This window comes from Alligator sinensis, unplaced genomic scaffold (genome assembly GCF_000455745.1).
Source record: "Alligator sinensis unplaced genomic scaffold, ASM45574v1 scaffold280_1, whole genome shotgun sequence".
Taxonomy (NCBI): Eukaryota; Metazoa; Chordata; order Crocodylia; family Alligatoridae; genus Alligator; species Alligator sinensis.
The window spans coordinates 2212041-2229569 of record NW_005841835.1 but is presented as its reverse complement, the minus strand read 5'-3'; the positions used below and the strand labels follow the sequence as shown (position 1 = coordinate 2229569).

Here is a 17529-nt window from a genome sequence, read left to right as displayed (position 1 = left end):
CCAGCCAGTGGATCGTGGAGGACCCAAGGCGACAATTGGCCAGTTTCTGCAAGAGGCGATCATGGGACACCAGATCGAAGGTGTCCCATGATCTATGAAATCTATGAAAAGGTATGTCATATATGCCAAATACAAGAAGTTGTGGGGTGGGAGGGTGTATTTTTCATACAAACCAGAGGTTGAATCCCTGTGTGATTTACAAAGCAGACCTCAACTTTAACTAGAACTGGCATCTTCAGAATATTAATACTTTTTTATCTAGTCAGAATTCTTCATTTTCCCTGTATGGGCTTTTATTCAAGAACATCTAATCATAAAGTGCCTGGGAGATCTTGATACAGAGAAGAAGAAATATGTTTTTATGCAAGTATCATAATGTTTACCTTTTTCAGGACATGACGTCCATTTCCGTGATAAGAAAATTGTGCTACTGGAAGCGGGTCCTAGGAAAGTGTTTGATCATTTGCCTGAGAGTTACAGTAACAGGGTCAGTTCCATCTCCCCTGGCTCAGTGACCCTTCTCAGTAGTAAGTATCACTCTTCAGTCCTGGGTTGGAAATGGTTTACTTTTGTGAGTCGTGTGTGTGTGTGTGTGTGTGTGTGTGTGTGTGTTATAGTCAGAATTAGACTGTTAACCTTAAATTGACTTCAGTCATTCTCAGTCTCCATTTCTTGTTACTGTGCAGCCCAAATCAAGGTGCCTAAATCAGGTTTTATTTGCAGTAGGTGCATGGCTTCACATTCTGCTTTCTTTATTTTGCATAGACTTTGGGTTTGTTTTTTTTTGTATGGCTCTAGTGCTAGTACCAGTGCCAGCTGTGGAACCAGAATACCCTCTTCATTGAACAGGTACAATCTTGGCTGGGCAAATGAAACTTCCAATACACTAGTATAGTCTATGTCTCACCACTTTCCTGAGGGTACTGGTTCACTCTTCAGGGACTGTGCAATTGTTATAGTTTGCCTTTTCTCCTGAAACACAGAAGGAGACTGATTCTCAAGTTCCCAGGCTGTCACTCTGGCATTGAGGCCCAGATTACAAGTTGAAGATCTAGCCATTGTCTTTTGTGATGAGTGCCAATGAAATAAAGAGTTAATGTGCTTGTTTGAAATGTGAAACCAGTGCTCCATTGTGAAATTGGGAGCTGAATGTTGCATGGTACTGTCATGAGACACAGATCAAAGTTCCTGACTTCTTCTCCTGGGGCATTCTAATGATAATGTCCAGCCCAACTTTGGGTAACTCCATCCTGTCTGGTTAAAACTCCAATAAAGCTGGTTAGAAAATGGCAATTTGTATGAAGCCATTTTTTCTGAAAATATTTTTTTGTTTGAAATAGAAACCTACTTTTTTTGTTTTTCATTAGAAAAAGGAGGGGAGCTAGAAAAGAAAAGCCCTAAGAATTCACTGTAGCAAAGGAAAGCTAAATTCTTTAGTCAGTTTTGCTGAAAAAATGGTGAGCTATTAGCTGATTTTCCTTAAAGCCATTTTTATTTTTTAAATAACAAAAACAAAATAAGAAACAACAGGAAGATTCAATCAGTTCTAATTACAAGCAGGTATCACTTCATCCATTGCCAGAATACAGCCAGCTATGAAGTGAAAGGCCATCTCTGCTTAATAATTGCAAAACAATACCATGCTAGGGTTTAGCCCTAAAACTCAGGAAAAAAAATATGTACAGTTGAGGCCAAAGGCCTGACTGAAGGAAGGTGCAAAGCAGAGAGTGTAGGGAGGGTGGAGTACAGAGGTAGTGACTTGAAGAAGGTTTAGGCAATGGGAGAGTGGCCAGAAGAAAATAAAGGTTGAGATGTAGACCATGAAAGAACTAGTAGCATTTTGAAAATGGGCAGCTTGAATAATATCTGGAAGGCAAGAAAAAAACAAACAGAAATTCATCTGATCAGTGTTAGTTGGGGAAGTTAGGCTAGATCAGGAATTGTAGAAACTGAGGTTAGAAATGCTCAAGCTCTGGGCAAGTGTTTTAGCAAAACGAGAGGAAAGATTTAGTGGTTGTGAAGGGAAAATAGAAAATGGTTCTGGCCTGGTTGGGTGACAAGAGGAAGAGTCTAGCTTTATCAGTGGGGAGGATGATGCAGTCTCCAGAGGTACTCTGCAAGTTCTCCTCTGTGTCATAGGCCAGTCAGATCCCTCCATCTCTGTTTCCCTCTCAGAACCCAGAGAAAGGATAGTGAAAGATGAAGAATGTTTACTACACAAAATTTGTGACGTTAGGCCTTCAGTGGCCCTGTGCAGATAGATAGTTCTTTCTGGCTTGCATCAATGTCAACCCAGTATGGTTTGGAGACAGATTACCTCGTTAGTCAGCACCCACGACAGAGATGAGAGAAGAGAGGAAGATACGTTTGACTTCAATTTTTTAGTCTTGCAGTAACCAGTGCATGTTTTTCTCCATATTGTATGGACTCTTTCTCTTGTAGGTTTTGGTGCCTGGGAGCATGTCTGCAGTCTGAGACTCAAATCCTTCCGGCGAATGCAGGTGCCACAAATGCAGTCTCTGTCAGTGTGTTAATGCAGCTAGAATTATCAGAAATACTTCCACCTAATGGCTAAAGGAAGGCTTATTTCCTCTTCAGAGATGAACAAGGCAGACTGGCTAACCCTGAGGAATAGGTGGTGGGACAGTCACCTTGGGAATCTATATGTTCTACTTCCTCCTTTCATCTCTTGTCATTAGAAGCTGGTGAGATGATTCTTGATAGCCCTATAAAGAGTGTACTGCCTAGGAAAACAGAAATATAGGTAAAGGTCATGAGATAGCACTGTACTTTAATGATGTGATTAAACTTAAAAAAAGACAGCAAACATGAATAAATCAGAACCTGTCTGGGTCATAGGTCAAAGGATGGTAAATGTGGTTCAGCTATGATAGTGCTGAGAGTCTTCCCTAAATCTCAATGGCTGGATTTGGATATGGAGAGAAGTCTCTAATGTTGTTAGATGACTGCTACAGGGAATTGTCATTATGAGAGATGCTAACTTCCTACGTATAGACTAGAGCAGAGGTGTTCAAATTCTAAGTGGCCATGGGCCACACACCCTGTGGGACACACCAGCAGACACTGTACACTCGCAGGCTGCATCAGGGTGAGCAGTGGCCTCCCTGGATTGCATAGATGCCTTTTTGCTGCACCTTGCAGGCATTTCCCAAGAGCTGCAGCACCACCACTGCATGCATGTGCCTGGGATCACCCTCAGTTCCCTATATGCCACACTGGCCCACTCCCTGGGGCAGGGACAAGAAGCAGAAGCCAGAAGGGAGTGGGAGCTTAGAGACTCTGACTGCTGTTACCACTCCCTCTGCATTGCGCTGTCTGCAGCCAGGTTAGAGCCCAGGGGCCACAACTTAATCTCTTGTGGGCTGCATGCTGGCTGCCAGTTGGGAAAGCTTTGGACTAGAGGAAAAATGCTATTTATAACAGTTGGGGCCCATATACTCCTGGATGTGATAGCTGATGGATTTCTTCATCAGATGGTCATTGATCCAACAAGAGGTAATGCTGTTTTAGACTTGGCAAGTAGCAAGGGTTTTATAAAAGGACTTGGGAGTAAGTGAGCACATGCACTGTAAATTAAATGAAAGGATACAAAAAAAAAGGTCTGTTAAAATGTTCTTGATTTCCAAAGAAAAACTTTGGTAAGCTTCTGGTTTGTGACGTTGACTGGCTTGACAAATCCTGAGAGTTTAATATAGAGGAATTTCTGAAAGTTGTATCCCAAATAAGAGAGCAATTTGTAGGGAAGGGATCCAGACCTAGCTGAAGAAATAACTGCCGTAACTGGGATATTGGGAATAAGCATAGAGCCTACAAGGAATTGGGCTCTATGCTTAATCAGCAAAGAACGCTGTAAACTGTATATCTTGCATCAGGGAGTATAGAGATACATTGGAAATTGCCAGAAGTTAAGCTGAGTTGGGACTTGCAAAAAGAATTAAATATGGACAAAGAGCCTTTAAATTAAAAAAAAACAAAACAAAAATGGGAAGGGAGGGGGCATTGTAGATAACCTAGGGATGGCCCCAAAACTAAATGAATACTTAGCTTCAGTTTACAGCAAGGACCACAATGGTACAGCATGGAGGCAGAGGCAGGTTGGCTGCTGGTAACTCGAAGTTACCATGCCTAGGTGAAATCAGAATTCAAGGAGCTTATTGCACTCAAGGTGCAAGGGAAGGAAGGAGACCAGGACCAGGTACACCTCAGATTCCTGGAAAAACCTGGTGCCCAAAGCTGTAGGCCTGAAACCAAGAATTTTGAGACAGCTGTCAAATTGGGGGTGGAACTACCTGATTGGGCAATAGCAGTTTACCTCTATCTAAGAAAAGTGGGAAATCCAGTAATGCCCAGTACAGGGTCAGGCACTTAGGGAATTGCATGAATTTCTGGGGTCATATCAGTTAGGAATAACTGAGGAGAAATGTATCTGGTTAGTTGATTATAGGATGACCGTGAACTGCCAGTGCTTTATAAACCTATAAAAAATATATAAATATTGGACTTAGTATTTCCAGGAGAGAGAGAGGAAGGTATTAATGCCATCATACAGGGCCTTGGTGAGGCCTCATCTGGAATACTGCATGCGATTCTGGCCACCTGCATTCAAGAAATGTGAATTTATATTGAAGCAAGGGCAGAGAAAATGTACAAAGGTGCTTAGGGCAATGTGGAGCCTATATTACGAGTGGACTGAAAGATCATGGCTTGCTTAGCCTGTTAAAATGAAGAGCAACCAAAGGTGTGATTGCTTTTGAGAGGGTTGAATATCAGGAAGAGAAAAATAAGTATAAGTATTGAAGCAAAAAGAGTGTTGGCACAAGAGCAAATGGGTATGGGCTGGTTATGAATATATGTAGATTTGGAATTAGAAATGGGTTTCTAGCCAGCAGGGGCGTGAGGTTCTGGAACAACTTTCCAATAGTGGAGGCAAAAAACCTAGCTTTCTAAATTGGAACTTGGATCTATTTATAGAAGGGATTAAATGAAGTGGTTGCCATAACAGCAAATGATTGGACTCTTTGACTCAGGAGGTTTTCTTCCAGTCCATCATTCCTCTGCTTGCCCATTCCCTTTCCCTATTATAGAAGAGTTGTGTGCAGTTCCTGATAGAGGCAGCATTTATTCGTTGTACAGCTCCATTTAGCATGTGTCTGCTCTTTTCCAGGTGTGGGATGCCTGTTCAGAAGCCATGATCATCTTTGATAAGGACAACTTAGAAGACATGGGCTATATAGTGGAAAATGATGTCATTATGTCTGCTCTGACCAAGCAGTTAGAAGCAGTATCAGGTTGGTGGCAGTTCCTTAGTTTTTTTTTCTCCACATAGGAACTTTCAGTAAGTTGCATTCAGAAGGGTCTTGGGAAAGAAAGAAGAAGAAATCTGTCCAGCAAATAACTGAGGCTTAGGGAAAGGTTGGAGGTAGGCAGAGAGGGGCAAGGGTTGAGAAGGGATCCTTCTCTGTCTGAACCCTTTAGCCTGGGTCTTTTACCAAGTATTCATAGAATCGTAGAAGTAGGGTCGGAAGGGACCTTGTAGATCTTCAAGTCCGACCCCCTGCCTGGGCAGGAGGAAAACTGGGCTCAAATGACCCTAGCCAGGTAGGCATCAAGCCTCTTCTTAAAGACCCCCAGGGTAGGAGCCAGCACCACTTCCCTTGGAAGTTGGTTTCAGATCCTAGCCGCCCTAACTGTGAAGTAGTTCTTACGGATGTCTAATTTGAACCTACTCTTCAACAACTTGTGGCCGTTATTCCTTGTTATCCCCGGGGGCGCTAGGGGAAACAAGGTCTCCCCCAAACCCTTCTGGTCCCCCCCTGGTGAGTTTATAGATGGTCACCAGGTCCCCCCTCAGCCTTCTCTTGTGAAGGCTGAACAGGTTCAGGTCCCGTAGCCTCTCATTGTAGGGTCTGCCCTGCTGTCCCCGGATCATGCGGGTGGCCCTCCTCTGGACCCTCTCAATGTTGTCCACATCCCTCTTGAAGTGGGGTGCCCAGAACTGGACACAGTACTCCAGCTGTGGCCTGACCAGTGTCGCGTAGAGGGGGAGGATCACCTCCTTGGCCCTACTTGAGATGCACCTGTGGATGCACAATAAGGTCCAGTTAGCGCTGCCGACCGTGACCTCGCACTGTCGGCCCATGTGCATCTTGGAGTCAATGATGACTCCACAATCCCTTTCTGCCTCCCTGCTCTCAAGAAGCGAGTTTCCCATCTTATAAGTGTGCTGCTGGTTACTACTACCCAAGTGCAGCACCCTGCACTTGTCACTATTGAAACACATCCTGTTTTTGTTAGCCCACCCCTGCAACCTGTCCAGGTCTTGCTGCAGTCTTTCCCTCCCTCCTAGTGTGCCCACCTTACCCCAAATTTTGGTATCATCAGCAAATTTAAACAGGTTGCTTTTCACCCCATTGTCCAAATCGCTGATAAAGAAATTGAACAGTGCGGACCCAAGGACCGAGCCCTGGGGGACTTTGCTGCCCACTTCCCCCCAGGTCGAATATGACCTGTCTACCACCACCCTCTGAGTATGACCCTTCAGCCAGTTTGCAATCCATTTGACCGTGTAGGCATCAATGCCACAGTCGCCTAGTTTTTTAATGAGGATGGGGTGGTCGACAGTGTCAGAGGCCTTGCTGAAGTCCAGAAAGACCACATCCACGGTGACACCTGCATCCAGTGCTTTTGTGACCTGATCGTAAAAGGCAATCAGGTTGGTTTGTCATGACCAGCCCCTAATGAAACCGTGCTGGTTGCCCTTGAGCATCATCCCCGATGCCGGCCCATCACAGATGTGCTCCTTGATGATCTTCTCAAAGAGTTTCCCCAGGATTTAGGTAAGACTGACAGGCCTATAGTTGCATGCTTGTTTGCTTGTGCTTTAGGAGATATCTTCAGCTTTCTGCATAGTTCAGATGTTTGGGACATATTCAGATGCTGCAGTGATGAGGGCTTGGGCAGATAAATTCTCCCCTTGGGCCCCAAAAGTTGGAATCTGGAGGGGGTCAGCTCTGTGTTGTGTAGAATGCTTTGGCTTTTTTCTGTCTTAGCAGTTTTCCTTTTTTATATCTATACTGCGCTCTGACCCAGATCCTTTGTGTTCTCCTCAGACCGGGTGGAGGTCTTCTACAGGAGCAGAGCAGTCGGGTATTCCTGGGCCCTTCCCTATCACACCTCTGACACAAGTCCTTGGGTGCAAATTGATTTAGCTGATGGACGCAGACTCCAGACCAAACTGCTGGTAACTAAAGCTTTTATTTCTGCTGCTCAGGCACCATCTCTTGCCCAAGTCCTTGCACTGGATTTGGTTGAGATTCCATGGGTGGTGCTGCTCCACCAGCATGGAGGGTTTGAGTGAGGTGAGTTGCTGACTGAGTCAGTGGTGCTAAGGAGTGAAGCCTGCATCTTGGGCTGTCATGGGCTGAAAGGGACTGTGCTGAGGTAGAGCAGGGCTATAGTGGCCACTTCATGTAATTAAAAAAAATCACCTAACCAAATGGAGAGGGAATGCCTTTGGGCACTATAGATAATGGGCTGGAACTCTGACTTTTTTTTGTTTTTTTTAAGCTGGTAAAGACGTGCTTGTCTCCCATTCCCTTACAGATTGGAGCAGATGGTCACAATTCCATGGTCCGGAAAGCAGCTGGAATTCCAGATGTCTGCTTTCAGTATGACCAGTCAGCTGTGGTTGCTACTCTTCACTTGTCTGAGGTGAGGTCCCACAAACAAGGTATTCCTGAGCTGCAGCAGCTAAACCAATTAAACAGGTGAGGCAGGATCTGCGGTTCTCATCAGCCCCTTGTTTCCTTATGCTTTAGGCCACAGACAACAACGTAGCATGGCAAAGATTCCTTCCATCAGGGCCAATTGCTCTTCTCCCAGTAAGTGACTTGGTGACTTCTGTGCTTTCTGTGGGTGTTTTTAAATGTGCTTCAGGGGTAGGGGTGCTTTAATTAGAGCGGCTCTGTGAGGCACTCTAATTAAAGCTCCTGCAGCATCTTGTGTATCAGTGTCCCTGTGCTTCAAAATGGTTTGAAGCTCATCAAAATGAGCTTTAGTTAAAGTACCCCTGCTGCCATTTTGAAGTGCAGGAACACTGATACACAAGATGCGGAGGCTGGCTGGAGCACACTAGTTGGCACGTCCCAGCAGAGGCGATTATCGCGTCTGCTCAACGCGCTGTAATTCCAGTGGGTTAGAACAGCCTCCCTTCACATCTACAGGCACCCTACCCTTTCCCACTTTGATCATTTTAGATATTTTTACGTGTGCTGTAGGACACATTACCGGGTGCTTTAATTAGCAAGCTGCACTCATTAAAAGTACCCACACGTCACATGTATCAGTGTCGCTGCGTGTCCCCGTGCTGAAAATATGGTAGCATTGTGCTTTGAACTAAAGCTCATCAAACGTATTTTAGTTTAAAGCACCTGCTGCCACTTTTTCAATGCTGAGATGCATGGCGATGCTGGTGCACCTGACGTGGAAGGCTGCTGGAGCTTGTCAATTTCCTTGCTCCAGCAGACTTGATTAATTGAGTCTGCTCATCAAAGCAGGCTCTGCGCACGTGTAGAGGAGCCCTTTGTTTTGATGACTTTGCTTCTTCCTATCTGTGCCTTGCTATGTTAGCACTTTACCAGAAAAGGAAGCATGTTAGTTCAACCTGGCTCCCCAGTGTCTGTATGGATCCAGGTGCTTTAGCAGGGCTTTTTGGCACTTTTATGTAAAGCTGATTCAGTCAGCTATTAGACGTCGGGTGAGTCAGATCAAACTAATGCAATGCCTGTTCTGGGAATGTTCTGTACTTGGTGCGGGAATGCACCAAGCTCAAAGTAAAGTGCTGTTTTTTGGGTGTTTTATGAAGGTCTGTAAGTAGCCTGTTTTCTTAAGGACTCACCTTTCTATAACTCTGTTTCTTGTCTTGATTTATGTAATTTCTGTTTGGATTTTTGGGTCTGCAGTACCTATACATTTCAGTGGAAGGGTGGTGGAGTGAGGGTCCTTGCATGGATTATGTACTGTGTAGGAGGAATGTGGGTAGATTCATGAACTTGCGTAGATTGGTCTTTTGTCTTCCTTGATACTGACTCTGTGGTTCTCTTGGAGCAGCTGTCTGACACTGCCAGCTCTTTGGTTTGGTCCACATCTCATGAACATGCATCTCAGCTTCTCAGTATGGATGAAGAAAGCTTTGTGGATAGCATCAACTCTGCCTTTGTGAGTATATCAACATTCCATGCTGTGGAGATTGAGCTGACTTTGTTGCTGTGATAGAGTCCAGCAAATCGAAGAATGGTGCCAAGAAAGCTACCATATATTCTTGCATGCAACATGCCCTGGAATATAATATGCACCTTGTTTTATGAAGAAAAAAGATCTTTCCTTATAATAAGTAACTGCGTAGCAGCAGCTAGGGAGTCCAGCCTGGTCATTGTTCTGCTCCCTGTGGATCCTGCAAATTTTACTTTGTTTCACCCAGTAAGCAGCAGAACCTGCTCTTACTGTATATTTGCACTCCAGTTTCTAGCAGCTGTTTTTGGAGAAAGTGTGTGGTGTACATGATAAAATACAATTTTTCACTCCTTATTCCATCTCATTTTATGAAGGAACTCTGTGAAATTAAGGCAATGTTAAAATGAGTCAAAAGTAATTTGTGTTAGTGCAGCATATCCTAGAAAACATAGAGAAGCAGAGCTAGAAGGGACCTCTAAAAGTCATCTAGTCCAACCCCCGCCTGAGGCAGGATCATCCCTATCCAAACCATCTCATACAAATCCATAATTTTAACTCTTCTTAAAACTACGGTCAACCCTGACATAACACAAGACATAATATCCTAGCCTGTTACAGGTAAAGTGGGAAAACCATGGGAGCCAATGCCCTGCTTCTATTAAAGGTTGTTAACGTACGTTCAAGAGATCCCAGGTGGAGGAACTTGTAAAACATGGCAGATTGCATACTTTTGGGGGAAATGTTTTAATAAGACTCAAAACAGTAGGTGGCTGCTTTGAATAAAAATAGCCTCTCAAGTGACAGTAGCCAGAGGTACTTCAAGATATAATCATCTGAATTGGAGGTAGGAACAAATGCTTCTTTCTTGGAATGCTATACTGTGCCTGGCTCCTTGTGATCAAAGACCTGAGGAAGCATCTTGCATTCGAAAGCTTGTGTAACTTTATTGGACCAACTATGTAGTTCAGATAAAAGATATCTCCCTAAGAAATCCTTGTGTCTCACATAATTTCAGGTGAGTGCATAATTGGAGATTTAAGTCTTCCCAGATTAATCTAGAAGTGACTACTTCTACCAGGACACTGGATAGGGAGGGCTCTTAGCTTGTTCTGGCATGTTGTATGGACCTTGCCTATGATAAGCTTGTCCTAGGAGTAGCATCAAGCTGACTTAGCAGAAAAACCTACTGCCAGGTATTACCCCTTAGTAATGTTAAAAGCTGAACCCTGTTATTTCTTTAATTTGAGAGCTTCAAGGGTAAGCAGTACGTGGAACCAACCACAGCCACTGTTACGCATAGAAATGTCTAGTCAGTTTCCTGCAGCTTACTCTCCAATCCTTGGTGCACTTCCCCACTATCTTGTGTTTTCTCATGTTATAGAAGAACACGCCAATCTGTATTTATGTGCAGAACCTATTAGTGTATACTTTGAGTGAGGATAATAACAAGGGAGGTGTCATCTCATGCTCCTAGGGCACTTACAACTTTTTTCATTTGAGTCAGTCATTCCTGGAAGGTGCCCTATCCTAGTATTTCCCACCTCCAGTATATTTTCACAAAGGGTAACAAGGCCTTTAACTTCAAGCTCTGTATTCCTTCACTGAAAGCTCCAAGCATCTCTGGATTTTGAGTCTTCTGTCATTCCAATCTTGTTACTCTGCATTAAGGAAGCTTTTGGCTTTGCATCACTTTATATTTGCTGGTAACTAGTCTTTATCATCTCTTCTTTAAGTAGAACTGCATAGACTCTTCAGTTTTCTGTAACTGGTTCTTAGAAAAATAGCATGGATTATAACCAGGCTGTCTAACTAGTGGACAAAATGTCTGCTTTAGATAGGAATATTAGTTTTAAATACTCTTATGATTTTACTTTGATTACATTTTTATTCACTTTTCTATTAGTAGAATTACAGGGTGACATTTTTAAATATACTTATCAATCAAAAAATATCTGCCCCAAATTATGAAGCAGGGGAGTTAATGTAGGATATCTCAGGCAACTCCAGAGTGGAGAGTTCATAGAACAGGTGTCTCAGAGAGGGATTCACTCTTTGTAATTGTAATTGTAATTACTGCTGATGGCCACAATGGAGACTGAGCTGCTTTTAAAGAGACCAGACCCTTCTTCATCTGCGATCTGACTTGTATGTTCTCTTGGGCAGTTGTGTTTTCGGTTTTGTTAGAATTATGTATTTGGGGCCTGCCTTTTTTTCTGCATCAGGCCACGTTGCATTTGTGTTTGTGTAACGCAGGTGTCAAAGATGTGTGCTGGATCTAGCCTGTGAGGTGGTTTTACCAATCCTGTGGCGCTTCTGGAAGGGCCGGGAATTTGGGAACGGGGCCCACTGCTGATTTCCCGGATATAGAGCCCTGTTGGGACATGTTGGCAGTGGGGCCCACACAGTAACTGAGTTAGCTCCTGCACTGCTGCCAGGTCTAGATCTGGCCTGGGGGGCTGGCTGTGTTTGACACCCCTGGTGTAAAGGATAAATGTGCTCCTGGAGCAGGGACTCTGCCTCCTGTGTGGTTCTGCAGTACCTTTCACATTGGAGGTGCTACATCAAACAAGCCATTAGTAATCTTGCTGCAACCCCAGAAGCCAGGACACTATATAAACAAATCTTTATTGATGTTTTGCAGTGGAGCAACATAAACCACTCGGACTTCATTGATACTGCTGGTGCTGTGTTCCGGTCTGCCCTTTCTCTCCTGATGCCATCGGGGTCTGCAATCCGTCAGCTGCCACCAAGTGTTGCCAAAGTGGATCCAAAGAGCCGAGCTATGTTCCCTCTTGGTTTGGGACATGCAATGGAGTATGTCCATCACCGTGTGGCACTTATTGGGTGAGCTGCCTCATGGCGAGTCCTGGTGGCTTTGGTGGGGAACATAGCATATGTTGTTTGGGGAATGATGCAAGCAGCGCAGTCTTCTGGAGCAGAAGTAAAGATTATCAAGGGAGGGTGATAACTCCAGACCTAGATGCATCCTTCACTCAAATTAATGAATGGAGAAAGTGGATTGTTTCTGGAGCCATTGACTAGAGCCTTTATTTAAAGGAAGACCCCATCAGTGGGTGCAATACAGTGGATGATGAGCGTTAAGTGAGAATGCGGCTCGAAGAAACCTCCTGGGTCATCTAATCCAGTTCTTTGCTATCAGAGGCAACCAAATTATGTTATCCAGTTCAAAAAAACTAATCAAGCTCCATCTCAAAATCAGTTAAGTTTCATGCCTCCATGACTGATTGGGAGGCTACTCTAGAACTTCACTGTTCTTATAGTTTGAAACCTTCTTCAGATTTCCAGCCTAATTTTCTTCATGGCCAGTTTTTACTCTTTTGTTCTTCTGAGAATAAGGAACTTTAGCTGAAATAGTTGTCCCTCCGTAGGCATAGGTAGAGAAAGATGACAGCCTCCATTTTGCTAAGCTAAACAAGCCAAACTCTTTTAGTCTCTTGTTGTGTGATAACCTCTCCCATTTCCTTACATTCTCTCTACATCTGTTTGAATTTGAATTTATCCTCCTTGACTACAGGTGATGAGAATTGCACATAGTATTCTTAAGGACCTTAACCTCTTCAGCCTCACCAAGAGAAGGCTGAGAGGGGACCTTGTGGCGGCATACAAATTCATAAGGGGAGAGCAACAACAAGTAGGCGACGATCTGTTCACTAGGGCACCCCCTGGAACAACAAGGAACAATGGCTATAAGCTACTAGAGAGAAGGTTTAGGCTGGACATTAGGAAAAAGTTCTTCACGGTCAGGGTTGCTAGACTCTGGAATGGGCTCCTAGGGAGGTGGTGCTCACCCCATCCTTGGGGGTCTTCAAGAGGAGACTGGACAGGCACCTGGCTGGGATCACATGACCCCAGGGTTGGTGACTCTTTTCTTGCATGCCAGGAGCAGGGCGTCGAACTAGATGGCCCACTGAGGTCCCTTCTGACTATGAATCTATTCCAGGTGATGTTTCACAAGGGCCCTTTACAATGACACTGATATTTTCCTGTCTCTGCTGGAAATACATCATCAAATGTGCTCTAAAACAGTTTTCAGCCATCAATCCAATTTGTTTTTGATTTTTTTATAAATTATCTTGAAATCAGATAGTGCACCCTTTGTTCCCCACTCTGTTTCAATGCAGGAGCCTCCAGCTTATGAAAAGAATTATTTTTAATGGCTAAGTGCATGATGTTGCATTCTATACTAAATTTAATTCTATTTCTGGTATGCCAGTCCTCAGAATTGCAGCTTTTTCTTGTATTCAATTCCAGGCCTTCTGTGTATTGATAGTAGCCCCTGCCTTTGTCATCAGTAGAACTCATCAACACAGTCCTACTCTCTGGTCCAAGGTTATTAATGAAAATATTAAATAAGATTGGTATCAAGCCCAGTCCTGGAGGAACTCCACCAGTAACCTGCCTTCAGCACTGCCTACATTCATCTTCCCTTTACCAAGTTCTTTACCCATCTCACCATTGAAGAAGCTCCCAGAGGCTGTTCAGTGTTGTGATGAGGGTGTTGATTCAGGTGTGTGTTGTGCTGTGAGAAGGTAGAATGAGGGGCCATGGGCTTACTGGGGAAGAAAATGTGAACTGTCTCACTTCTTTGTTTGAGGTGAGTTTCTCTCTTCTTTTCCCTTAGGGATGCAGCACATAGAGTCCATCCACTAGCAGGACAGGGTGTAAATATGGGCTTTGGAGATATTGCATGCTTGACACATCACCTCAGCATGGCAGCCTTTGATGGGAAAGATCTGGGTAAGGGTATAACATAATATGGAATAATCTATGGCAATAATGAAATGAGTATCTTTTTTTCTCCTCTGGGCTTCCCCTGGTGACAATCCCTGCCCTACACTGCACTTGATTTGTGTTTTGGACAGATCTTAGGCGCTTCCCAATCTTGTAACCTGAGCACCCTTGAATTAGCTCAGGTGTTCAGGTCTCCTTTGGCTGAGCAGCAATCACTAAGAGATGTGCTTTTGGATGCAGTTCCCTTCTCCAAACCTCTGCCCTATGCTGCCTAATTTGCAAAAGTGTAAATGTTCCATTCTGCACACTAAGTGCTCAGAGCTGCATGGGGGTGGGGAGTAAAGTGCAGCTGAAGAAACTCTTGGCCCTTCCTGCCTGTTGACAGGATGGTACCTTATTAGAGGTGCACTGATACATCAGTCTGATATTGGATCAGCACTGATATAAAGAAAATTGACTATATTGGAAATAGGCCAGATGTGGCTGATAATTTGACCCATAAATGCCCATGCGTGCACACAGCTGCAGTGAGGAGCACAGCCCGACAGCTTGGAGAGCTGTGTGCAGCTGGTAAGTCTGTTGTGGTGGAAGGAGATGGTGGAGGGAAGAGGCGTGGGGAGGGGCAGATCAATGCCCCCTGCGGTGAGGGAGGGAGTGGGGCTGGGGAAGGCATGGGACACAGCTGTGGCTTGTCCGGGGGGGGGGGCATGGCTCCCGCCACTGTGCGCTGCCTGTCTGGGAGCCGCTTATCCGGTGGCTCGTCCAGCTGCTCCTGCCACTGCTCTTGCTGCTTGTGCGGGGGGTGGGCGTGTGCCCCCAGATCTGCACGGGGTGGGCTGCAGCTGTGGGCTGGGGGCCATGCTGTGCTCAGAGCAGGTGGTGATGGGGGTGCAGGGCTACAGCAAACTTTGGAGTGGCTGCAGCTTTGCTCCTGTAGCCCTCTGCCAGTGTTGCTGCCACCCGCCCCGAGTGCAGCGTGGGCCCCAGCCCACAGCTGCAGCCTGCCCTGCGCCCCCTCCAGTGCAGATCCAGGGGTACACACCCTCTCCCATGCCCTGCCAGGCGAATGGTAGGAACAGCAGAGGGAGGGCCCGCCCCCCCCACCTGATGAGTCACAGCTTCATCCTGCACCTGCCCAAGCCCCGCTCCCTCCCTCACCATGTGGGGGCATTGATCTGCACCCCCACACCCCTTCCCTCCCCACACTGCTTTCACCACAACAGACTTACCAATTGGACGCAGCTGTATTGGAAATCAGATCTGCTATCGGCCCCCAAAATCTCTGTTGGTGCATCCCTGTACCTTATTAAGATGAAGGTAGAGGGTTCAGAGCCTGCTTATGTTTGGGTTCAGGTGCCTGTGGAGCTCATCCTGTGGCTGGGGTGCCCAGTGGCACCCTTACAATGTTTTAATACCAAGTACTGTCTTCCAGGTTCCATGAAACACCTCCTCCAGTTTGAGACAGAACGGCAGAGGCACAATGTTTCATTGATGACTGCTATCGACCTGCTGAAGAGACTCTACTCCACAAGTGTCGCGCCCTTTGTACTGCTGAGGACGTGGGGATTGCAAACAACAAATGCCCTGTCTCCAGTCAAAGTAAGAAGTCTGACTAGTGAGAACCATACACAGATTCTGAACCAGTTTGTGATGTCACAAAGAGTAGAACTGGTTGGAATTTTTGGATGGAGCCTCTTTGTTGGAAAATACCTGTTTGTCCAAAGTGAGGACTGTCAGGTTGAGGGTGAAATGGAGAGACTCCAGAATAGCCAGCAGCCGAGTGATTATGGCACTTACCTGAGATGTGTGGGGCCCAGGTTGGAGTGCCTACTCTTCCTTATTTAGATTAAGCACTGGAATCCAGATTCCCGTAGCCTTGGTTATAGAGCCAGCTTCTTTCTGGCCCAGTGAATATTTATACATAGTTTAACAGCTGCAACAGGATAGATGGAAAGAAACTGATGCTGAACACCAGGTGAAATACTTTAATTAGTGAGCTGTTCTGGGCTGGCTCAGACTTCTGCACCCTCATGTTTTTATGGTATGGAGTTTGAAAAGCCATGGGTCTGTGAACAGTGTGCGCCCCCAGTGGCTGGGGGGACACGGCTGCGCCGGTGGTGGCAGGAGCCTGGCGGCAGTGAGTAGGGAGCTCCTGCAGCCACCGCTGGCATTGTCAGCGGTGGGTGGGGGTGGCAAGTGCTGACCACGGGCCGGCAACCACCTGAAGGCGGCGGCCAAGGAACGATCAGGGGCCACCTGCAGACAGCAGTGTGGTGAGCGGTGACCACCTGCAGACACCACTAACAGTGTCAGTGGCGCCCTTTTGCAGGGGGTGCACGTCCACACGCACGCACCCCCTACGTGTCACCCCTGCATGGGTCTGTTGTGTTGTGGAATGGAAATTAATTTCAAATCTTTGAAATGTTTTTCAAAACAGAGCTGCTGTTTTCGGTCTAGCACCAACAAAGAGCTCCCAGCACTGCCCTGCAAGGGAGGGGTCCTGGGGTCAGGTTCTGGTCCACAATGGCTTTTCTGTCCCCTGCTTGTAATGTATTTCCATTACAATGTATAAGCAGCAGTGGGTGAGTTTCTAACCCCATTAGAGGTAAGGGCCAGAGCCACAACCCAAGGCCCTCCCTTTTCCAAGGCAGCATGTCTCTCTCTGAGTCATACCCCTTCCCTTCTTGGCTTCATGAGCCAGCTTTGAGTGGGATTGGAGAGTGCCCATTGCCTGGTGGTTGGTTAGAGCATTACACTGAGAAGTGGGTTTTCTTTGAAGGTATTTGTTAATTGGTCGCAGGCTGAACAGACACTTTAGAATAAGCATCCAGGGCTCTGTGGATGCCTTTGGTGGGTACTAAAGGGAACGCTTGCTGCTTCACTGTGCTGATGTGCCTTCTTGTTTTCATATGGTCTAATGTGAAGCTAGGGCAAGCATGAAAAGCCTTTCTTGCTGGGTCAACCCTGGGTTCAGGGTGCTCGCTACAGAAGGGGTATTTCATCTCTGTCTTTTGCCAGCTTTCCTAGGTGGCCTGGATAATTAGATTGTGCTTAGTTGCTTTGTTTCCTTGTCCCTCAGTGATGAAGGAACCTTACTTAGTTTGGTAAAAGTGAGGAGAATGCAGCTGTTTTTTCTGTCTTTTCTAAATATATTTTTTCATCAATTTACAAGTGACTTTTTTTTTCTTTTCCACTCTAGGAGCAGATCATGGCCTTTGCCAGTAAATGATGTGCTTGTCAGTCTGGATCTGCAGCTCACCAGTGACTGTTCTAAACCCAAGAACTTTATCCCCTGAGGTCTGGTGTTTGGTTTAGAAGCAAATAAAAATATCATATTTGAAGAGTAACAATAAAAACTAAGAGCGAGATCCTTCCTACCCATATGTGCTTGTTCTGCACAAGCTCCGTTTTGTCTACTGCTTGGAGGATGGGTTTGCAAATTCTCTTTGCCATGTGCTTTCACACAGAACTGGTCCTTTAAGACTAAAGTTGAACAGTAGCAGCTGTTTTCTGTATACCTGTAAT

The 17529-nt window shown here is 45.5% G+C and overlaps 1 protein-coding gene across 8 annotated transcripts in view; it reads left to right on the top strand.

Moving 5' to 3' along the window:
- LOC102388055 (zinc finger protein 410) overlaps positions 1-17476 on the top strand; it is a 56182-nt gene extending 38706 nt beyond the window's left edge. For 3 of the 8 annotated variants that reach the window (XM_025201256.1, XM_025201263.1, XM_025201259.1), the window contains exons 10-20: positions 393-527; positions 2443-2501; positions 5186-5309; positions 7131-7261; positions 7624-7731; positions 7839-7901; positions 9130-9237; positions 11894-12096; positions 13895-14010; positions 15437-15603; positions 17204-17476. In XM_025201256.1, the coding sequence (XP_025057041.1) occupies positions 393-527; positions 2443-2501; positions 5186-5309; positions 7131-7261; positions 7624-7731; positions 7839-7901; positions 9130-9237; positions 11894-12096; positions 13895-14010; positions 15437-15603; positions 17204-17233 (1244 nt within the window). In that variant the 3' untranslated portion in view covers positions 17234-17476. Of the gene's footprint in view, positions 1-392; positions 528-2442; positions 2502-5185; positions 5310-7130; positions 7262-7623; positions 7788-7838; positions 7902-9129; positions 9238-11893; positions 12097-13524; positions 13781-13894; positions 14011-15436; positions 15604-17203 lie in introns of those variants that run through there. The other 5 variants (XR_003093502.1, XR_003093503.1, XM_025201282.1 and 2 more) reach the window with 5 other exon arrangements.
- The last annotated feature ends 53 nt before the right edge of the window (positions 17477-17529 follow it).